General features: G+C 36.4%; 1 protein-coding gene across 2 annotated transcripts; it reads right to left on the minus strand.

Annotated features, from left to right (window-relative positions):
• Positions 1–2,964: 2,964 nt before the first annotated feature.
• Positions 2,965–18,214, minus strand: LOC121411858 (amidase-like). 2 transcript variants are annotated; one of them, XM_041604741.1, is made up of 12 exons: positions 17,322–18,214; positions 15,252–15,428; positions 14,277–14,523; positions 13,505–13,677; positions 12,431–12,570; positions 11,287–11,487; positions 10,566–10,640; positions 9,814–9,979; positions 8,487–8,549; positions 8,022–8,122; positions 7,367–7,553; positions 2,965–3,404 (listed from the first exon to the last, which is right to left on the minus strand). In XM_041604741.1, the coding sequence occupies exons 1-12, from the start codon at positions 17,797–17,799 to the stop codon at positions 3,211–3,213; spliced, it is 2,202 nt and encodes a 733-aa protein (XP_041460675.1). In that variant the 5' UTR covers positions 17,800–18,214; the 3' UTR covers positions 2,965–3,210. The 2 variants fall into 2 exon arrangements, with proteins under 2 accessions (XP_041460675.1, XP_041460676.1); XM_041604742.1 differs by lacking the exon at positions 15,252–15,428 and having other exon boundaries at positions 17,322–18,210.
• Between the last annotated feature and the right edge of the window lie 905 nt (positions 18,215–19,119).

The raw sequence follows: 19,119 nt of genomic DNA on the forward strand, positions 1-19,119 counted from the left end.
TTGTCTCAAGGATAAAAAAAATCATTTTATTTAAAAGCTAGCTCTGGAAACTTTTTTTAGACATGAAAGAGAACAAAGTAAGCTCGCTATTTATAGCTTCGACATAAAATTTTCAAATCAACAATATGGTGAAAATGCATTTAATCTACACTTTAATCCAAATTGGCTATGGAACTATTCACTGCATTACTTGCAGGGGAAATGAAATTTAATTCAATAAAAATTCAAATTAAAAAATACTTATCAACTATTGTAACAAATTCAAAATTTAAAGTACTCATATCTGAAATTCAAAATTTAAAGTACTCATATCTGAAATTCAAAATAAAGTAAAACAGAAAATCATGAATACATTAATCGTTTGCTTTAGTTTTCACTTAATTGCAAGACTTTCACAAAATGTAAACAGAGTGCGGCTTGCTAGAATTACAAGAGTGCTTGTTTTGGCAACAGACTTTAAGCTGCACAACAGAGATGCTATTAAAATTGATAGAGAACAAGATATAACATAACAAAGTGCTTTTCTAAAATTGTACAATTAGAATGAATTTTGAATGTCTAAAATTGAGCCTCGATTTCTTTGCTTCACAAAATCAAATTCTGTTTTTAACAGTTTCCTTGATTTTCTGTGTTAATTATGGAAAAAAACTTTTAGTCTATAACTATCACATAGTAATTCTCAATCAGTTAGAAATCACAGCTAATTTCCACAAGATTCTATTAAAGCAAGAGGCTTCCACACGCACTATATCCTTTTATATTTACCAGGACATACCATAGGTGGGACCAGTTTTCAAAATATGAAAAAGTTTGAAAATTATACATCAAAATTGCACAGTTCTCCACTTTTCCTTCAAAGATCTTCCCTTTTTATGTAATTATGCTGAGATAGGAATCATACTCATTATTGTAGATTGCAAAAGAAAATAAGCAATTCACCACTCAGGTATTGAAAATTTTAAAACCAGTCTGATCACTTACAAAACATAACATATTACCAACAACCAATGTGCTTAATAGTAATACAGATGCATTATAGCAATGTCTCTTTGTAATCCAACCTTATCTACAAAGTGCAACTTTGAATACCTATACCGTATTTTACTTTCCACAATTTTTTTTCACACATTTACGAAGTCACATCTAATAGCCATCCACAAGGTGATAGATCCATTGTGCAGTGCAGCTTTCTACCGATAATTCAGTAGGTCATTGATAACATCTACACGAAATCTAATGTTTGCACAATTGCAGTTTAAAAGTTGGCACTTTCTTGATATTGTTGAGTAAACATTTGTCGATAATGATGTGTTTAGAAATATAACATTTTAAAAAATGATGCTCTAGTCCAGTATTGATGAATTTCAATGTTCTTGGCATCTCTCTTTTCATAAAAATTATGTCAACCTTTCCATCCAGTGAGTGTTTAATAATGCTAATCATTTTAAATAAAATATTGAAACCACCCTCTTTTTATTCATGCAATCATCCTTTCTCATGTAAAACTTATCCTGAAAAGAAATATCTATGGAACATAACAGATGTACAAAGTCTGTTCTACTTCAACACAAACACATAAAAACATAAAGAACTACCAAGCCCGACTCTGGCAAGAGTAGTGGAATGCTTTTGATTATTTACATCTTTCTTGAATCTCGCATCAATTTCCCATCAATCTTGATTAAATATCGCAACATCTCAACACCTTCATGTGCATCTTTTGACTCCCTAATAACTTCGAATAAAAAATAATGAAAACATCGAATTTTGCATATTTTGAGTCACTAAAGTGGGACAACGACAAATACAATATACAAAATGCTCAAAGTGAATACACAGTAATCATTTGCATTAGGGTGCTTCTTCCGTTGTCAAAATTTTGTCTTAAAATTTCATTGTTTTACTTTATAGCAACTACATGTAGTGCAATTCTTTCTCACATTGTAAACAGTTGCAACCAGCAACATATCAACACTAAATCTTAAATATGTGATGAGTTTTATTACGGAGAAGTCCACCCCAACAACAAGTTGATTTCAATAAATAAATATGCACATTGTAAGGTATGGTTTCTGAGCGAATCTGTGATGTCAAACACCCACTTTTCTATTTCATTACAAATGTTTTTTTTACCAACAATGTAAAATATGGTTGGACTACACTTTCAGCATGTAGAATCATCAATTCTAGAAAATTCAAATATTTCATGCCATATAATAAAATACAAAAAAAAGTGTGTGTGTGTGACATCGAATCTTTATTTGCATATCATGCTGTGGCATGTACTAGTATATAGTGATATGATGTGAAATTTTAAAAATACCACAACCCTAATTTTACCACTCATTTGGATGAAATTTCAGTGACCTGCTTGTTTGATTTTTATCTTTTGTATCAATCGAACTTGTTTGATAGAATGGACACCAAATTCAAGGTTGCATAACATGCATGAATTTACACTGTTATTCCTGACAAAGGTAGTTGGGTTCAGAATAGTGGAATTACATCCCTGCAACTGTCAGGCAAATTCCTGGCATCTTAGTACAGGAATCACTCTGATTTTCTGGCCTAATCATTTCTAAATCTGCTTCATCTTCCTCATCTGTCCAAATCTTCTAAACCAAACAGTTCTTGTGAAGATTAAAGGTAAATGCTAGTTTTGGTAACGATATCAAAATGAGTTCGTACAGAATCCAATAAAACGACCACCAAAGTGTCTGTATAAATAAAACGCATGTGCCAAAGGATTCTGGAAGAATTGTGTAATTGCTGAGAAATCAGCAAATTAGCACAGGATTCGGGTAGAGCGTCAGGCCCGACGCTCTAAGCAATAATTATACATTGTCCCACATGCGCTTATCTGTGTTGGGGATCTTGGGTGTGAACATTTTTCAGCGTAGATTTCAAGATTTCACAAAGTTCAGTTAATGTAACTGTACCAGATCTAGATCCTCGATGATATACTGACAATTAAGCCTTGTTTTACAGACTTTCTCATGAAATCAGTGTTTACGGCAACTACTGGAATTTCTCTTTAACCACACATTGTCCAGTAACACCTGTTATCATACTTTTTTTTTTATTCATGACAACCCTTGCTTTATGAAATCTAACTTTTCTTTATGTTTTTACAAGCTAAACAACAGGCACAGGAACAATCTTTCTGTCAATACACTGGAATGAATCATGTGTGAATGGCACGGCACTGCCTTACGCTTCATCTCTGACCTTCTCGAAGGTACTCGCCACCTGCAGGAGTAAGACCTCTTCAAAGACACGTCCAGTCAAGAGAAGACCAACAGGTTGGGTGTCCAGGTATCCTGCATTGATGGTCAGTGAGGGATGACCGGTCAAGTTGGCGGCCATCGTGTTGGTCATCATGTTGGTCGACAGTTCAAGGAATTCTGTAATTGCAAATGGGATCGAACGTGAATGTTAACTTTCTGTCTATTGCAATTATTGTCATATTTTACAGTTTTGGCTTCTAAGCAGACAAACTGAGGGGTGGGGGTATTCTCATCAAACCTGCGATTAGGTCAACCCTGAATGTTACAAATATATTTATATACAAACATATTCAATTACACTGATGAAAACTCTATTATTAGGGACAGTGATTTTCCGCGATCGCGGAAAACGGACGGAATTCACGGAAAATGCTTTTTGAAACGGAAAGTGGCATTTGAAACGGAAAATCACGGAAAACGCATTTTCCCTCAAAATACACAGAATAACAACAGAAATTACTCCAAAATCACAACAAAATGAAAATATTAAATGGCCACAAAACCCCAGAAAACACGATCTCACTTCGCTACAATCATGACAATTCACAAATAATGACTGCACCCGACAATAGCACACTCGATTGTACAGTACCCCCCGCCCGTACCCGGCCAGCCGGCCGGGTTGGGCTTCACTGCACTGTACACATATCGTTCCAACTATGCACGGTCGTGTGTTGCTGCCCTCTACGTTTGAAGATGTAACAGCACGATATCATGGTCTTAAATCCAAGATGGCGGATTGGCAAAAGCCGTTGACTGATGATAACGATGTCAGAAAACCCCCCAAATTATCAATGAAAAATCATTTCACCGTGAAATAATGCTAATGATGTGAAAGGTGAGGATGTATGCATGCTAAATGTCTTTGTAAAAATATTATTTACACCCGCATAGATCCGATTAGAACGGATTCTATTATGTTGTTGGTACAGTAGCAGATATAAAGTTTGACAAGTGCGAGTGTACGTTCATTTTGCTATTCAATTTGGAAACGGAATTGTCACTTTTCCGTGTGTACAAAGTCTATGGGGAAACGGAATTTCCGTTTTCTGACGTGCTGAAACGGAATTTGAGATTTTCTGAAACGGAAAAGGCAATTTTTTGAAACGGAAAATCACTGTCCCTATATTATACAAGTGGACTTATAATAATAGCTGGATTTCTAAAGCGCTTTTTGCCTGAGGATACAAAGCGCTTGCTACTATTAACCCGGCTTTAGCTCGAGATACCATCACCAGCGCTCAGTGCATGCAAGGAATTAATCCTGCCAGGTACCCATTTACCTCACCTGGGGGGTGTTTCACAAAGATTTAAGTATGACTTAGGCAGGGCTCCACACTAACCCATTTTTTCTACTGGTCCAACCTATTCATGTCGGACCAGTAGATACCCAGTTTTTCAAATTTTTACTGGTCCGAACCTAAAATCTACTGGTCCCAAAAAGTAAAGAAAACATTTAAAAAAAGGCGCAAGTTTATTTTTCTAGCCTTTCGTGACCCCCCCCCCCGTAAAACGAAGGAATGAAGGACAAAAAGAAAGCAAGACAGAAACGAAGAGAGTAAGAAAGAAGGAAGGAAGGAAAGTCAGAAAGAAAGAAAGGATGGAAGGAAAGAAGGAAGGAAAGAAGTAAGGAAAGAAGGAAGGAAGGAAAGAAGGAAGGACAGTAAGAAAGAAAGAAAGGATGGAAGGAAGGAAAGTAAGAAAGAAAGGATGGAAGAAAGGAGGGAGGAAGGAGGGAGGAAAGAAGGGAGGAAAGAAGGAAGGAAAGAAGGAAGGAAAGTAAGAAAGGATGGAAGGAAAGAAGGAAGGAAAGGAGGAAGGAAGGAAAGAAGGAAGGAAGGAAGGAAAGAAAGAAAGAAGGAAGGAAGGAAAGAAGGAAGGAAAGTCAGAAAGAAAGGATGGAAGGAAGGAAGAAAAGAAGGAAGAAAGGATGGAAGGAAAGAAGGAAGGAAAGAAGTAAGGAAAGAAGGAAGGAAAGTAAGAAAGAAAGAAAGGATGGAAGGAGGGAGGAAGGAAGGGAGGAAAGAAGGGAGGAAAGAAGGAAGGAAAGTAAGAAAGAAAGGATGGAAGGAAGGAAAGAAGGAAGGAAAGAAGGGAGGAAGGAAAGAAGGAAGGAAAGAAAGAAGGAAGGAAAGAAGGAAGGAAATAAGGAAGGAAGGAAAGAAGGAAGGAAAGAAAGAAAGGATGGAAGGAAGGAGGAAGGGAGGAAAGAAGGGAGGAAAGAAGGAAGGAAAGAAGGAAGGAAAGTAAGAAAGAAAGGATGGAAGGAAAGAAGGAAGGAAAGAAGGGAGGAAAGGAGGAAGGAAGGAAAGAAGGAAAGAAGGAAGGAAGGAAGGAAAGAAGGAAGGAAAGAAGGAAGGAAGGAAAGAAGGAAGGAAGGAAAGAAGGAAGGAAAGAAGGAAGGAAGGAAAGAAAGGATGGAAGGAAGGGAGGAAAGAAGGGAGGAAAGAAGGAAGGAAAGAAGGAAGGAAAGTAAGAAAGAAAGGATGGAAGGAAAGAAGGAATGAAAGAAGGAAGGAAAGGAGGAAGGAAGGAAAGGAGGAAGGAAGGAAAGAAGGAAGGAAGGAAAGAAAGAAATAGAGAAAAAAAATTAAAAGATTGAAAAGAAAGAAGGAAAGAAAACAGGAAGAAAACAGAGGAAGAAAGCTAAAACTATTATCATAAATAATTTGTTTCTTTTTTGGCTCAATTAAAATAGCTACGAAAGAAAGTCAGAAACCAAGTGTATCAACACACACATAAATGCATATGTGGGGCTATATGTATTCAGACGATACCACCCGAGACCCGATCTGTTTGAACCAAACAGAAGTGAAAATTTACCCTTTTACTGCTTACAGATGACAGAGTTACTCCAATTTTTAGGAAATATGGACATTATAAGAGCCTTTCATGAGTATGAACCGTGAATTTTGACAGTTCTGTGAGAGATTTCTGCCAGAGTTTAGCCAGGCTTCGTTCGTGCGGCCAGTGGAGAATTCACCATGTGGATTGTGTGGCTGACTACATGTACACTGTACGCATGCTGTATAGTACTCTAGTAACACGTGCGATTCATTCTGTGTGTATTCTGTGTGTGAATTGCAGAATTGAACGGGGGAAATGGTTTGCTGTGAATTTGACCATTTCTGGAAGTTATTGGCCCAACAATGGTTTTTATTACTGGTCATGTCGGACCCTTAAATCTTGCTATTTTTGGAAAAATTACTGGCCCGACAATATTTTTTACTGGTCATCGTCACACAGTAAATCTTCCAATTTCTGAAAATCTACTGGCCCAACAGCGATTTTTACCGATCTGGGACCGTCGGACCGCCGCTAGTGTCGAGCCCTGACTTAGGTCGCACTTAAATGTCGACGCGTACATGATATGCAACGCGCAATCTTATTGATCAATACGCAGTAGTGCGCGTCCTCTTGGCATGATCTGACCAATGATGTCATGCCTTTTATACTGCGCGCAACTAGACATTTAAGTGCGACTCTAAGTCATACTTAAATCTTCGTGAAACACCCCCCTGGATTGAGTGCAGCACATTGTGGATAAATTTTTGAAGGAAAACACGCCTTGGCTATGATTCAAACCCACGGCCCTCTGTTTAAAAGGCGAGATTTAGAACCACTAGACCACGACGAGCCCACATTTCCAAGAGTACTAATGCATACTTACACTGACTAACCCATTCTGCCACTTTGACTTTGACCCCTCTTGCACGTCTTACTATTATTACAGCAAATCATAAGTCTTCAGCTATTATTGCCATAATTAGGAATATACCACGTATTATCCAAAAATAGAATAACATTTCAGAGTTCACAAGAGAATATGAAACAAGGTGTGATATATGGAATGAATTTCTAAATGTGACTTAGATATTATACAATAAACATAATTTTGTTATATCTCCATGGGATAAGCTTTAATAGTCTACTTCCTTTTATCAAAGTCAGGAAATTTCTCTCCAATGAGAAATACATTTCTGACTTAAAAAAAAAAAACAATGTGGCACATGGGATATTGGGGATAATGATATCCAGAAACTCATATGCCTGGAAGCTCTTAAACTTTTTTCACTTACTTGACAAGGAGCAATTCTTTTTGGGTAGGTCGGTGGCAGTAAAAGGGACGGTTGGCATGGCAATGACATCATAATCTTTGTAAACATCGTCATAGGCCTGGGTGAGGAGTAGACGTATGTTTTGGCCCTTGCCATAGACTTGGCTCTGGTAGTTGGTCTTCATGTATTGCCCCATCAGCATTGCAATCTGAAGTAAAATGATATTGAGAATCAACAAAGTGCAATGATTAATCATGATACAGATAGAACACTTAACTTGATACAATCCTGCAAAAACTTTCCAAATTAAACCAAACAGTTACTGACATATGCACTGAATACATTTAACACATGTATTCAAAATATTCGTGTTGTATAAATACATGCATCAATCTTCATACCATTATGTACATTTCAGTTCCCATATCAAATGAAGTTAGGCATTATTTTATCCAGTGCCCTTCATTTATCTTTATGATAATGAATAAAATAACATTTAACCAAATAACAGATGTAAAGATTTTAACATTATCTCTTTTAATACCCTGTGCAATGCTCAACCAGAATGGATAGGATACGATATGTTACGAGAAATTCATAATCAGACATTAACAAAATGCATTTAACATTTAAGAATCAACTAAAATAAGATATACAGATGAATATCAAAGAATACCTTCTGAGAATGATTGAGGTCATTGACCCTAGCCTTGAGTGATTTTCCAGCTGAACTCATCATACTGGTAGGATAGAAGCCACGATATCCTGTACCAACACCTGGAAGTAGAAATTGGTCATTTTAATAGCAGGACGAATGACCAAAGCAGAATCAAACCAACAAAGATCACCATTTATTTTGAAGTTATCACCTTTTATGTTAACACCTCATCAAATAACGCTTTTGTAATACCCACTTATTCTACAGTGAATTACAGTCTGTGTCAAACTTCTCCGTCCATGATCATTTGAGTTGATATATGAGTTGAGTAAAAAGTAAAGGCATTAATATGTCACTTTTCAAAAAATCTTATTTTGTAAAGCAAAGAATGGCAAAATGTTGATTATCATTCTCCAGACACTAAGAGCTAAGATTTACATGTAATTTATACTGTATAATATTAAATCAGTCATTCAAACTCACCTCCGGTCATAATGGTGTTATCAAGAAGTCCTTCATAAGCAATGGCTGCCCATATGTTTGTACCTGTAAACAATTCACAACCCATGAAAAATTGCTGTGTATACAAATGTAGGGGAAGGCGGGGTAAGTTGAGCATAGGGGCAAGTTGAGCCACCAGCCCCAGGCCAATAATGAATGAGTCAGACATTGTGGTGGTGTCATGTATTAATGACCCATAGCATAACCCCTAACCCCACCACATTGTTTTCCACTTTGAAACAAAAAGTAGTTTTTTAGAGGGAAAAGTATGAATTTCAGCCAAAAAAGTAAAAAAAGAGTGTGAAATAGATAAGTACTTCATTCACACACATGTCTTTAAATATAGTAAAGACATGATAACAACATTGTTAGTCCAGGTATGGATCTTCATTCTTGTCATAGTCTTTTATATGATAGATGAATAATAAATGTGTGGATACAAAATTATCGCACTAAGTTCGGACTGGGGTAAGTTGAGCCAAACAGCATGGGGCAAGTTGAGCCATGGTAATTCTTATGTTAATGTATCTTAAAAAACAAACAAACCATAAAAATTGATTGAAATGCAGGTTGAAAGGAGCAAATTTACATGACTGCTCTTTTCCTTTTAAATGATGTTATTATTTATAGAGAATTAGCAAGTGAAAAGACTCTAAACAAAAAATTGACACGCTGGTTCTCCCCGTACATTTTGTACGTAGTTTTTGTGGCTCAACTTACCCCCAGACAGTGGCACAACTTACCCCATATATGGGGCAAGTTGAGCCATTTGACACCGGTTTTTTCAAAGGTCACAATGACTTTCAGTGTGGGGGTAGAAAGTTATATGTAGGTGAAAAACATTTCCCAAGAATCAAATTTAAAGGCAAGGTACTTATTTCTACAATAGTACTAGTCATATCAATTCTAACATGCAAAATGCAAAAAGTGTCACAACTTACCCCGCCTTCCCCTACATATAATTCAACATGCAAGTCATACGACCCAATCATATGAAAAGAAATATATGTGGTTCAATTATCAGACACTATAGTATAAGCGGTATTAAATTGGTCTACATATTTCATGTAGGGAGAGCAACAGCTAGCCCAAGATTCATAAAATATCCTGACAATCAACAATGATTTTTAGAGGATATAATAAAAGTATAAAACATCACAAACACAAATATGCTTTAGTTTGTTTGATTGACCCACTGATTTTTGTTTAGCAACACATCAGTAATTCAATGCTCAAGTTGTTTATTCATGTAAAGAAGGATTTTGTTGTTTACATTCGGCAGGAGCGAGAGATAAAGAATGTAACTTACATTCAACATGTAGAGGTATAGAGACCTCTGTGATCTGAGCTCCAGCATAGGCTAGCTGATCTATGGCTTTCCTCACCAGGGTGTCAACCTTAGGGTCAGACTGAGGCTGACCAAATCCTTCTTTTAGAATGGCTATCTTGATTCCTTCCAGGCTACACTGGCTCAACTAAAATAATTGAAAATATAATTGAAATTCTGAATAAAAATATGGTTTCTATATCTCAAGAGAAAAGAATCTTCATTAGAGAGGCAGATTACAATAATCCCTAATCAAGATAGGCTATTCTCGTCGATGATGCTGGAGGGGGGGGGGTTGAGGTGTCAACACCCTGGCAATCGACCAGATGAACGCACAAGGTCATCAGTGACATTATCTACACAAATTGTTTGATTCAACACTTCGAAAATTAATTACATAAGACTAATCATGTATGCATAATACAAAGGATCAAGACCTTTTACTCGAAATCAGTAGCTGAAGGGCCATGTATTCTATTTTTCAAAGATTTTTATCAACGAATATCGTCATATATTACCATGGACCTTATAGAATACCCAAACCAACTATTCTATTGCTGACTAACAAGCTTTAATATGCTTTTCTTTATTTCAGAAGTCGGATAAAAGAAATCAATAACTATTTTTTCTTCAAAAATTAGATTCAAATATAGGGGTATATAATCACTGTTAATTGCCAGGTGTTATTGATGTCCATAATTTCAAACATTTCACTTCAATATACTGACACTTACCTCCTTGGTGTATTCTGGTACTACGATACTACGGGGCTGTCTGGGATCCAAGCCATCATTGTGACCAGCAATTGCCTGAAAGATGGGAAACATTAAAATCAAAGAAACACCGATAGTATTAATTTCTACAAGAAACTGCTTTGCACGATAGGTGACATTTTGCAATTGCACACATGTAAAGGGTGTCACAAATATTTTCCTTTCTTTTTTTTGGTGGTGGCAACAATTTTTCTGTTGATTTTTCCTCAAATTTAAAGTTCTGATGCCAAACACTTTGCAAAGTTGGTCAAATGCATTTTCAACAATGCCCACATCGTTTTTGAAAAACAAAATGTCAAGCAGCATCAATTATTTTGTAATTTTCCATGTCATCGCTTTGATGACTGAATGTGTTCAAGGATGTAATTTTGATCAATTTCAAATGAGAAAGTATGGGCCAAATAGCTCAGGATGTGAAGTTATCAGCATCTTGCGATAATTTATGAAATCAGTATTTTCAATTAGCCTGCACTAAAATTGTTTTTGTTCTTGCGAGCGGGCATGTGATTACACAATGAACCACGACATTGCAACCCCTTGTCTGATTTCCTTCAACTTGGTACCAAAAGATGCAGAAGACTTGAAAAAAGAAACCTCATCCAGTGTGTTGTGATGTGGGGTGGTTGCACGACAATCACAAACTTTGTGTGGTAAATAAGGGTTAATCCAACTCTAATCTTACCTCAAGAATCAGAGCACAGTCATGGACACTGCGTGCCATTGGTCCAACATGGTCAAGGGATGGGTCTATGGACATAGCCCCAGTATATGGCACTAGACCATAACTAGGCTTGAGGCCAACTATTCCATTCCAGCTGGCAGGAACGCGGATGGAGCCTCGCTGGTCTCCACCAATTGCCATATCAACTTCATTGCACGCAACCTGAGGTGTCGAGACAATGCAATACAAGTATTATTATAAAGGTTCATATTTCTAAACGAGAAACATTTAATAAAGAGTTGTATTACATTGATACCTTTTTTAGCAACGGTTTCCCTTTAAAACTTAATTCTCTCTACACTCAAAGACTTGATACAAAGACAAGGTAATTGCAGCCGAGGGATAAAGTTCATAGCCACTATACAAAAAGATTTGCAACTATCAGTTTACACAGGGAAATGGTAACAGCAGATGTCCAACACCTTTGATCTTTGCCGGCAATATTTTAAAAGCAAAAACATCAACAATTGTCTTGATTGTCAATTAACAGTTTCCTGATCAATGACTAAAATTGTGCTATAGAGTCTAACCCAATATAAAAGTTGTGTGTTTTTTAATGGATGGCAATTCTTTGTGGAAAATGGATCTAAATTCAATGAATAATCTCCATATATTGGAATTCGAGAGTTCCATTATAACATTGAAAATTATGTAAAAAACATTAACTTATAACAGAGTGGGGAGCATTCAGTGTTTTCCATAGCACACATGTACATAATGCTGCCTTTTGACGATAATTCATTACTGATTCTCTATTAACTGAACCTGACTAAAAAATATAGAATGATTTGAAGGTTTTGAACTTATATGCGGATTTAATGAAACTTATACAACCATGAAGCATAAATAAACATGTACAGTATAGGTTACAGATAATGAAATTATACTGTCATTTATTTTATTTATTGAACTACATATTAGCAATACGTTCCCAACAGGAGGCACGGTTGCCAATCGGCACTAGGCAAAACACACATGCGCATGCCACAGAGCTTCATATTTTCTACCATGTTTATAGTAGCAAGTATGACAGCACCTGCTCAGCTGGCTATGCAAGTAATGATGCTAGCATGTTCTATCTGATGAAAGGTGTTTGGCGGCTTACCAATACAGCTCCACCGGAGCTCGACCCTCCTGCACTCTTGGCCACATTGTAAGCATTGCACACGGGTCCCTTGGCACTCGTAAAGCTTCCTCCAGAGAAACACAGGTTCTCACACATCGACTTTCCCAGGATGGTGCCACCTGGGACAATATTAAAACAGAATCTTTACAGTCACCAATCCCTTATTTACCAAAATCAAACGTGCACATACGGTAATCTTTATTGTTTCTTCACACAGAGGATTCCATTATTCCTAATGCATCTTGTTGATTACATAGATTTTATGATACATGTACGACTTATTACTACATTATAATGTGTATTTATACTTTTTCTCTGAATGCTATTTATTTTCTATGTATCTCTGTGTATTTTTTTACCTCATAGAGGAATATTGATGTCCTTTCTATGAATAAAATTAAATGTAACTGAAGTACTTAATATAATGATAATGATAATAAACATTAAATTGTATAGCACAGCTTTTATATGGATATATTCAGCTGCGCTTGTTCAGAGCTCTTTTTACTTATGTCTACACAGCATATTTTCTTAACTAAAGAGATATGGTTTTAATTTTGATTTGAAGAGAGCCAAGGATGGAGAGCTTTTTATATCAATTGGCAGGCTATTCCATAGTTTGGGGGCAGCAAGTGCAAATGCACGATCACCAAGTGTGACTTTTGTATTGTGAAATGGGATCTGAAACAATAATTTATCTGTGGAACTTCGCAGGATTCGACTGTGTGATTGTAATGTAATGTAATGTGGGGCTTGACCGATAAATGATTTATATACAATTAACAGAATTTTGAATAAAATATCTAACAGTAGCATAGTAATCATGCATCATTACGTAATAGTTGGACTTTGCATTATGTCTTTTCCATTGGAAACAAGTGAAGTATTTCCCCAAAAGTATGAAATGTAAAGATTTTATCCACTTCCAAATATCAAAGGCACGATGCATGTGGCTTCCAATTCTAGGTACAAATCAACATACAACAAAACAGAGGAAGTATTCATGATAATCACGCATTACACTGTAAATAGCTTTTTCATTTCAGTAATTACCTTCATCAAGGATCCGGGTGACTACGATAGCATCAAAGTCTGGCACGTAGCCCTCCAGAGCATGGCAGCCAGCCATCATTGGAACTCCTGCAACAGCTATGTTGTCATTGATGGCCACACGCTTGCGGGAGAGTCTTCCACTCGGGGCACCCTTGATATTGCACCGCCAGAACCTGCCAAGAAAATCATAGAAGAGAACAGGAAGCTGGACTTAGTCAGGAAATATGTCATTCTTGATTGAATGGCCTAGAGCAGTCAAGGAAGGAAACTATTCTTAAATGCCACCCACATCATCTAAACAATTTATGCAAATCATAAAACAGAAATAACATCATTATCTAAATAGCAGAATCAATTCATGATGACAATAATTCCCTCACACCAATCCCTATATAGCACCTTGGTCACTGATCAATTACCATATGACAATGCCAAAGTTGATGCAGTACTAATGACCTTTTCACTTCTTTTATAATACTACAAAGTTGTAAATTTACAACACATAACACACACAAATTCCATGTATCACCAATATCTCTAGAAGGGAAAAATCTTTCTTATTTCACACTTCCATAGCTTTTTGCCCCTGGACCCTGTAGCATAAATGTTACCTTTATCTCAACTTTCCCATGCAATGGTACCTTGTATGGAATCCTTGATTGTGATTGGCTGTTGATCAATGTTACCATGGTAGTTACCATTGGATGGCACAATTACCATGATAGTAACTTTTATGCGATGGGGCCCTATTCTGATTAGATGTATTCCTTACCAGGCATTGAATGGGTTGTCCTCTGGCAAAGGGCGAAATCCTGGAGTCCTAGGATACTTGACGGGCAAGGTGGGCTCAGCCAACCGATCAAGTCTGTTGACCTTCTTCAAGATTTCACCCATGGCTTCCTGATATTCATTCAAAACCTTAGGGTCTCCAAGACACAGTCCAAACTGGCTAGAAATCTTCTCAAGCTCACTGATGGCTGGTTTACGCACCAAGGATGTGCTATACAGATCCTTATCCACTAAAAAAAAGTAAACACACACAATCAAAATTAATGATAAAACAACAGTTTTATCAACAACAGTCCTGTTCAGACCTTATCAATATTTAGATAAATGGTCGGTTATTTGTTTTTAAATATAAAATTATAATTATCATTATGACTGTCTCTCTCTCTCTCGCTCTTCGGGGATATTTACAAATAATTATTAAGTATTGCCACCTAACCCCATTGCATGGAATAATTTTTTTTTTTTTCGTTAAGGAAGGGGTGGACGCGCCAAAGTGATTCTGTTATTTTCTACAGTGCAAAGAAAGAAAAAAATATTACAAAAATTAGATGAAGTTTTTGAAGTTACCTCTATCCAGGCATGTTTATAAAAAAGGTAGGGTCTTCAAAAGTTTATAAAAATGTCATTTGGCTGTAATACACGGTATATTTGACCACTTGATGTCTTGCAGCTGAACAAGAACTTCTTCCATTTAAAAGTAAATTTATTTCTTATGACTGAGATGATTAACACTCCCATTCTAAATGATAAAAAGATTATGTATTCTCTCCTTTTTTCTTCTTTATTCAGCACCTCTTGTTAGTCAACTGCATTTCCAGGAATCACAGATATAAAGGAAATGAAATGAAAGAATAGGGAAAATGATTACATGCAAGACAGATGCTACAATGAGATGAGAGACTGAGATTATATATTAAATACGTGTAAGGAATAAATACGTTTGAGTTCAGCAACTTACTGGTCGCTGTTGCTTCTTCTGTATCAACATGGTTAGTTTCTGTGTGGACACCGTTAGTAGCCTCAGAATGGTTGTTAAGTGCCACAGTGCTGCTTGCATGAACAGGAGAAGCAACACCAGAAGCCGAAGATGAAGAGTTAGATGTGTGAGGTGGAGACTTGTGTCCAAAGTTTGCAGCTACGCATTGAAAATGTAGAAATGAAGTCAGTGTGTTAAGAACTATGAATTGATAATGTTCATGGTATCCTTCTCTGAATTTCAATACTATTCAGATTATAATGGGTATAAGTGTAACTGTTCCTTTCACCCTTTTGAATTCCGAACTGTTTGTAAAGAATAGTAATTAATTATCCCCGTACTTAAAACACATACTGTACTAGTACATGTTAGCTTGTCATTCAACATTGTCAACATGTTTTTATTAATCATATTTCTTTTCTATAATCATTCATATTTCATGATAATTTATACACTATACATGTGAGACAGTAGCTGCAATATATGAATTTGACAAAAACAAAAATAAGTAGGCAGTGGGAATAAGAGAATGATAGGGCTATAGAAAAATGGATATTGTAAATACATCATGATACTACTACTGCAAAAAAGGATAAATTGTCAGTGAGGCTATTGAAATTTCAATGTTATGATATTTGAAAAGGAAGGAATGATTTTGCTTTACAAATTTGAATAGCATTTTTGGTCATAAAAGAAAAGCTCTAGACTAAGTAATATACAATCATATGTAAAAATATGATATACAAAACACTTTATGCATAGCAGTCTTTCAAAAATGAGAAGCAAATTGTGATGCGATACCAGGAAAATTATTCACTGATATAAATACATATACATGTAATATATTGAAAATCTGTTTTTGATACCATTAACGAGAGCATGCACGGCCCTATTCCCTTGTCCAATTTTCATGGAATTTCCATATTTTGCCTGTCTAATTCTTTACAATATATCTGTTCAATACTTAAAATCATATATTTTCAGTCTGGAGTACTTAAGTACAATTAATACATGAAAGTAGCAAAAGCACAATTTTAATAATTCTGTCTTCTCTAAATAAAAAAAAGTGGTAAAAAATAACATGTACATAATGATTTTTTTTTCAATTGACCAATTTTTCCCACAGGAAACTGAAACAAAGAAAAATCTTAGGCAAATCTATACTGCACAAAGACAATAAAAATGTAATTTTTGCTTTACTGACGAGGGAAAAAAAATTCCCCTATTCTTAACAGCAAAAGAAATCGTACAAGAGTATAAACTCTTACTGGTTGGACTTGGTGGGTATAATTTATTGATGGAATTTTATGAAATAAATAAAATAAATAAATAAAAATAAATATAAATTGTTCAATGTGATTGACTTACAAATCACTGCAATTGACTTACAAATCACTGCAAAATTTGTGCAAATGTTATCATTTATGAGAAAATGTTCTGTTACATTAGATTTATCATCTAACGTTAAATGTAGTAGAACATGTTAGTAGATTTTATACACTAATTAAACCTTTTCTATAATCTACAGATCTATGTAGAAAAAGATATTTTTTAGTGGAAGAGGCATATGGAAGTCTTGCCATTAATTACTAAATAATAGAGGGCTATGCAGAGTCTGGTATATTTAATTTGGGGGAGATATACATGTACCGGTATGTTGGTTAGGAAGGGGAGAAATGGATGAACAATCAATCAATCAGCATGCAATATTCAATGTTTGTTGTATCAAATTGCACTGGTAGTAGTTTCTTCAACAGGAAAATAGTTAATACTAGTAATAGGCATACCGGTATGTCTATGATGAATAGGCTTCTTTTAGTATTACAAATATTTAAGTTTGAATCATCATTACTGCAGCATCACACATGAAACTGAAAGTCTGAAAGATATTAAAAAAGGTGGGCTCAAGGCTGAGCCAAATTGCCAATCACTAGTGTTTTCAATCATCGCGCGTTTGTGCACTTCCGGGTGGTCACGTTGAAATAAAAAAAGGGAATCCCCGGATTAAAACAAAAGGTTACAAACAAAACAATGATTTGTTTCAGCTCTTACCATCACGAAACACTTTAGCAACTGGGTCTGTTTCCCCGTCAAATGAGTTGTATGAAGTTGAGGTTGACGATCGAAATGCTCGATGAGGCACCATGCTCCGACTCGACTGCCTCGTACTCGAATACGAGGAATTTTTCCTGCGATTGGGGCGATCACGAAGCGAAGATCCATCCCCAAGAATTGCACTGAGGTCTTGAAAATATGGGCAAGATTTTCGGCTTTCCCTGCCACGCAATACATTCTTGTATGCAATTTTCAGCTTCTTAATCTTGCTCCGAATTTGTTGGGAATCTCGTGCACAGCCTCTATCGATCAACCTCGTAGACATGAGCTCGTAAGTTTCTTGGTTTCGAGGTCCGCTCAGGCCATTTTTTATATCACTCGCTCTCCATACTGCGATGAGTGAACGAATCTCTTCAGGGCTCCAATTAGTTCCTCGACTTGGAGTAAGGTGCGAATTTGAGCCCGAATTTGCCATGACGTTTGGACTGTAGCCCTCCTGTAAACACAATCAGTCCGCAATAAAGTCCTTTACCTTCAAAACTGTATATAGATTTGCTATTTTACTCAACAAAACAATATGGTAAAAAGCAGGAATCGTGAGTGTTTTCAGACCGCTCTAATTTGGTACAGCGCTCATATGGACTATAATACTGCGTATACACGAACCATATGCACGAAAGGACGCATTATGCGCACAGTGTACTAAGTGCAGGTCTACGTGCATAATGTAGACCGATCCAACGCCCAATCGTTACCGTTGTGTGTGTGTCAAGCTAGCTAGCCTAGTAATAGTCATATCAGGGCTTATTTATTATGCAGAAGGCCGCGGGGCCAGATCCGCGCTCGGGTCAAGACCTGCTTTTTTCTTCGCAGCGCTGCATGCATGCTCCGATCAAGCCTTTGTTTCATGTCAGTTCCAGGCGGGCTATTGCAACAGCTGCTCACGCCGGGCCAGATTCTGTACAAAGAATAAACCTCATGATTGGTCAACCAATAAAGGCTGACTATAGTCCTACCGTTCCCGAATATTTGGCATATAATAGCATATGCAAATTTATCCTGACACATATTGGTATGCATTTTGCCTATAATATACTCGGGCACAAAATTTATATAGCCTATGAATGAAGATTGATTGAATGATCAAGTTAAAATAGGTCTAACTGAACTAGGCCTACTTTTATATGAAAATGAACCGTAACAATGTCTAGCTTGAGGAACATACGGTGTATGTCTTCAGAAAACAAGAGTAGATATATATATAGGCCGATATATTACGTACATACAAATAGCAGGTGCTTTTCACCCGGGGTTTTCACTACGTACGATCAACTAGTGCTTATAATAATTGCTCATGCGCTAGCACAAAGCGCGTGTGTATGAATGGAAAGAGAACAAAGATCCATCTTCTGACAGTCATTTGTTCGTAGCAATCGAGGGAAGAAGTTTTTTTCGGGAAATGAATAATTGCAATCATGGTATGGTTATATTGCCTACTGCAAAATATGCGCCGATATTCAATCACGGACTGTTATGCGAAAGTCTCGATAATAATATATTGATTCATCTTTTTCATATGAAATATTTTATATAGGCTTATATTATCATGAAATGAATATAAGTTATAAATGCGTAGAGGACCCAAGTGTGCTTTAACCCCCCGACTTACCCCCCCCCCCTCTACACACATGCAAAAATAACATTGCTATTGTTTGTAGAAGGCAAAGGGCCTATACCGTATCAGCAGTAGATCGAAACATACCACCAGTAACTTAAACTCGGTCTGTCCCAAAAT

The sequence above is a fragment of the Lytechinus variegatus genome, chromosome 3 (genome assembly GCF_018143015.1).
Source record: "Lytechinus variegatus isolate NC3 chromosome 3, Lvar_3.0, whole genome shotgun sequence".
Classification (NCBI taxonomy): Eukaryota; Metazoa; Echinodermata; class Echinoidea; order Temnopleuroida; family Toxopneustidae; genus Lytechinus; species Lytechinus variegatus.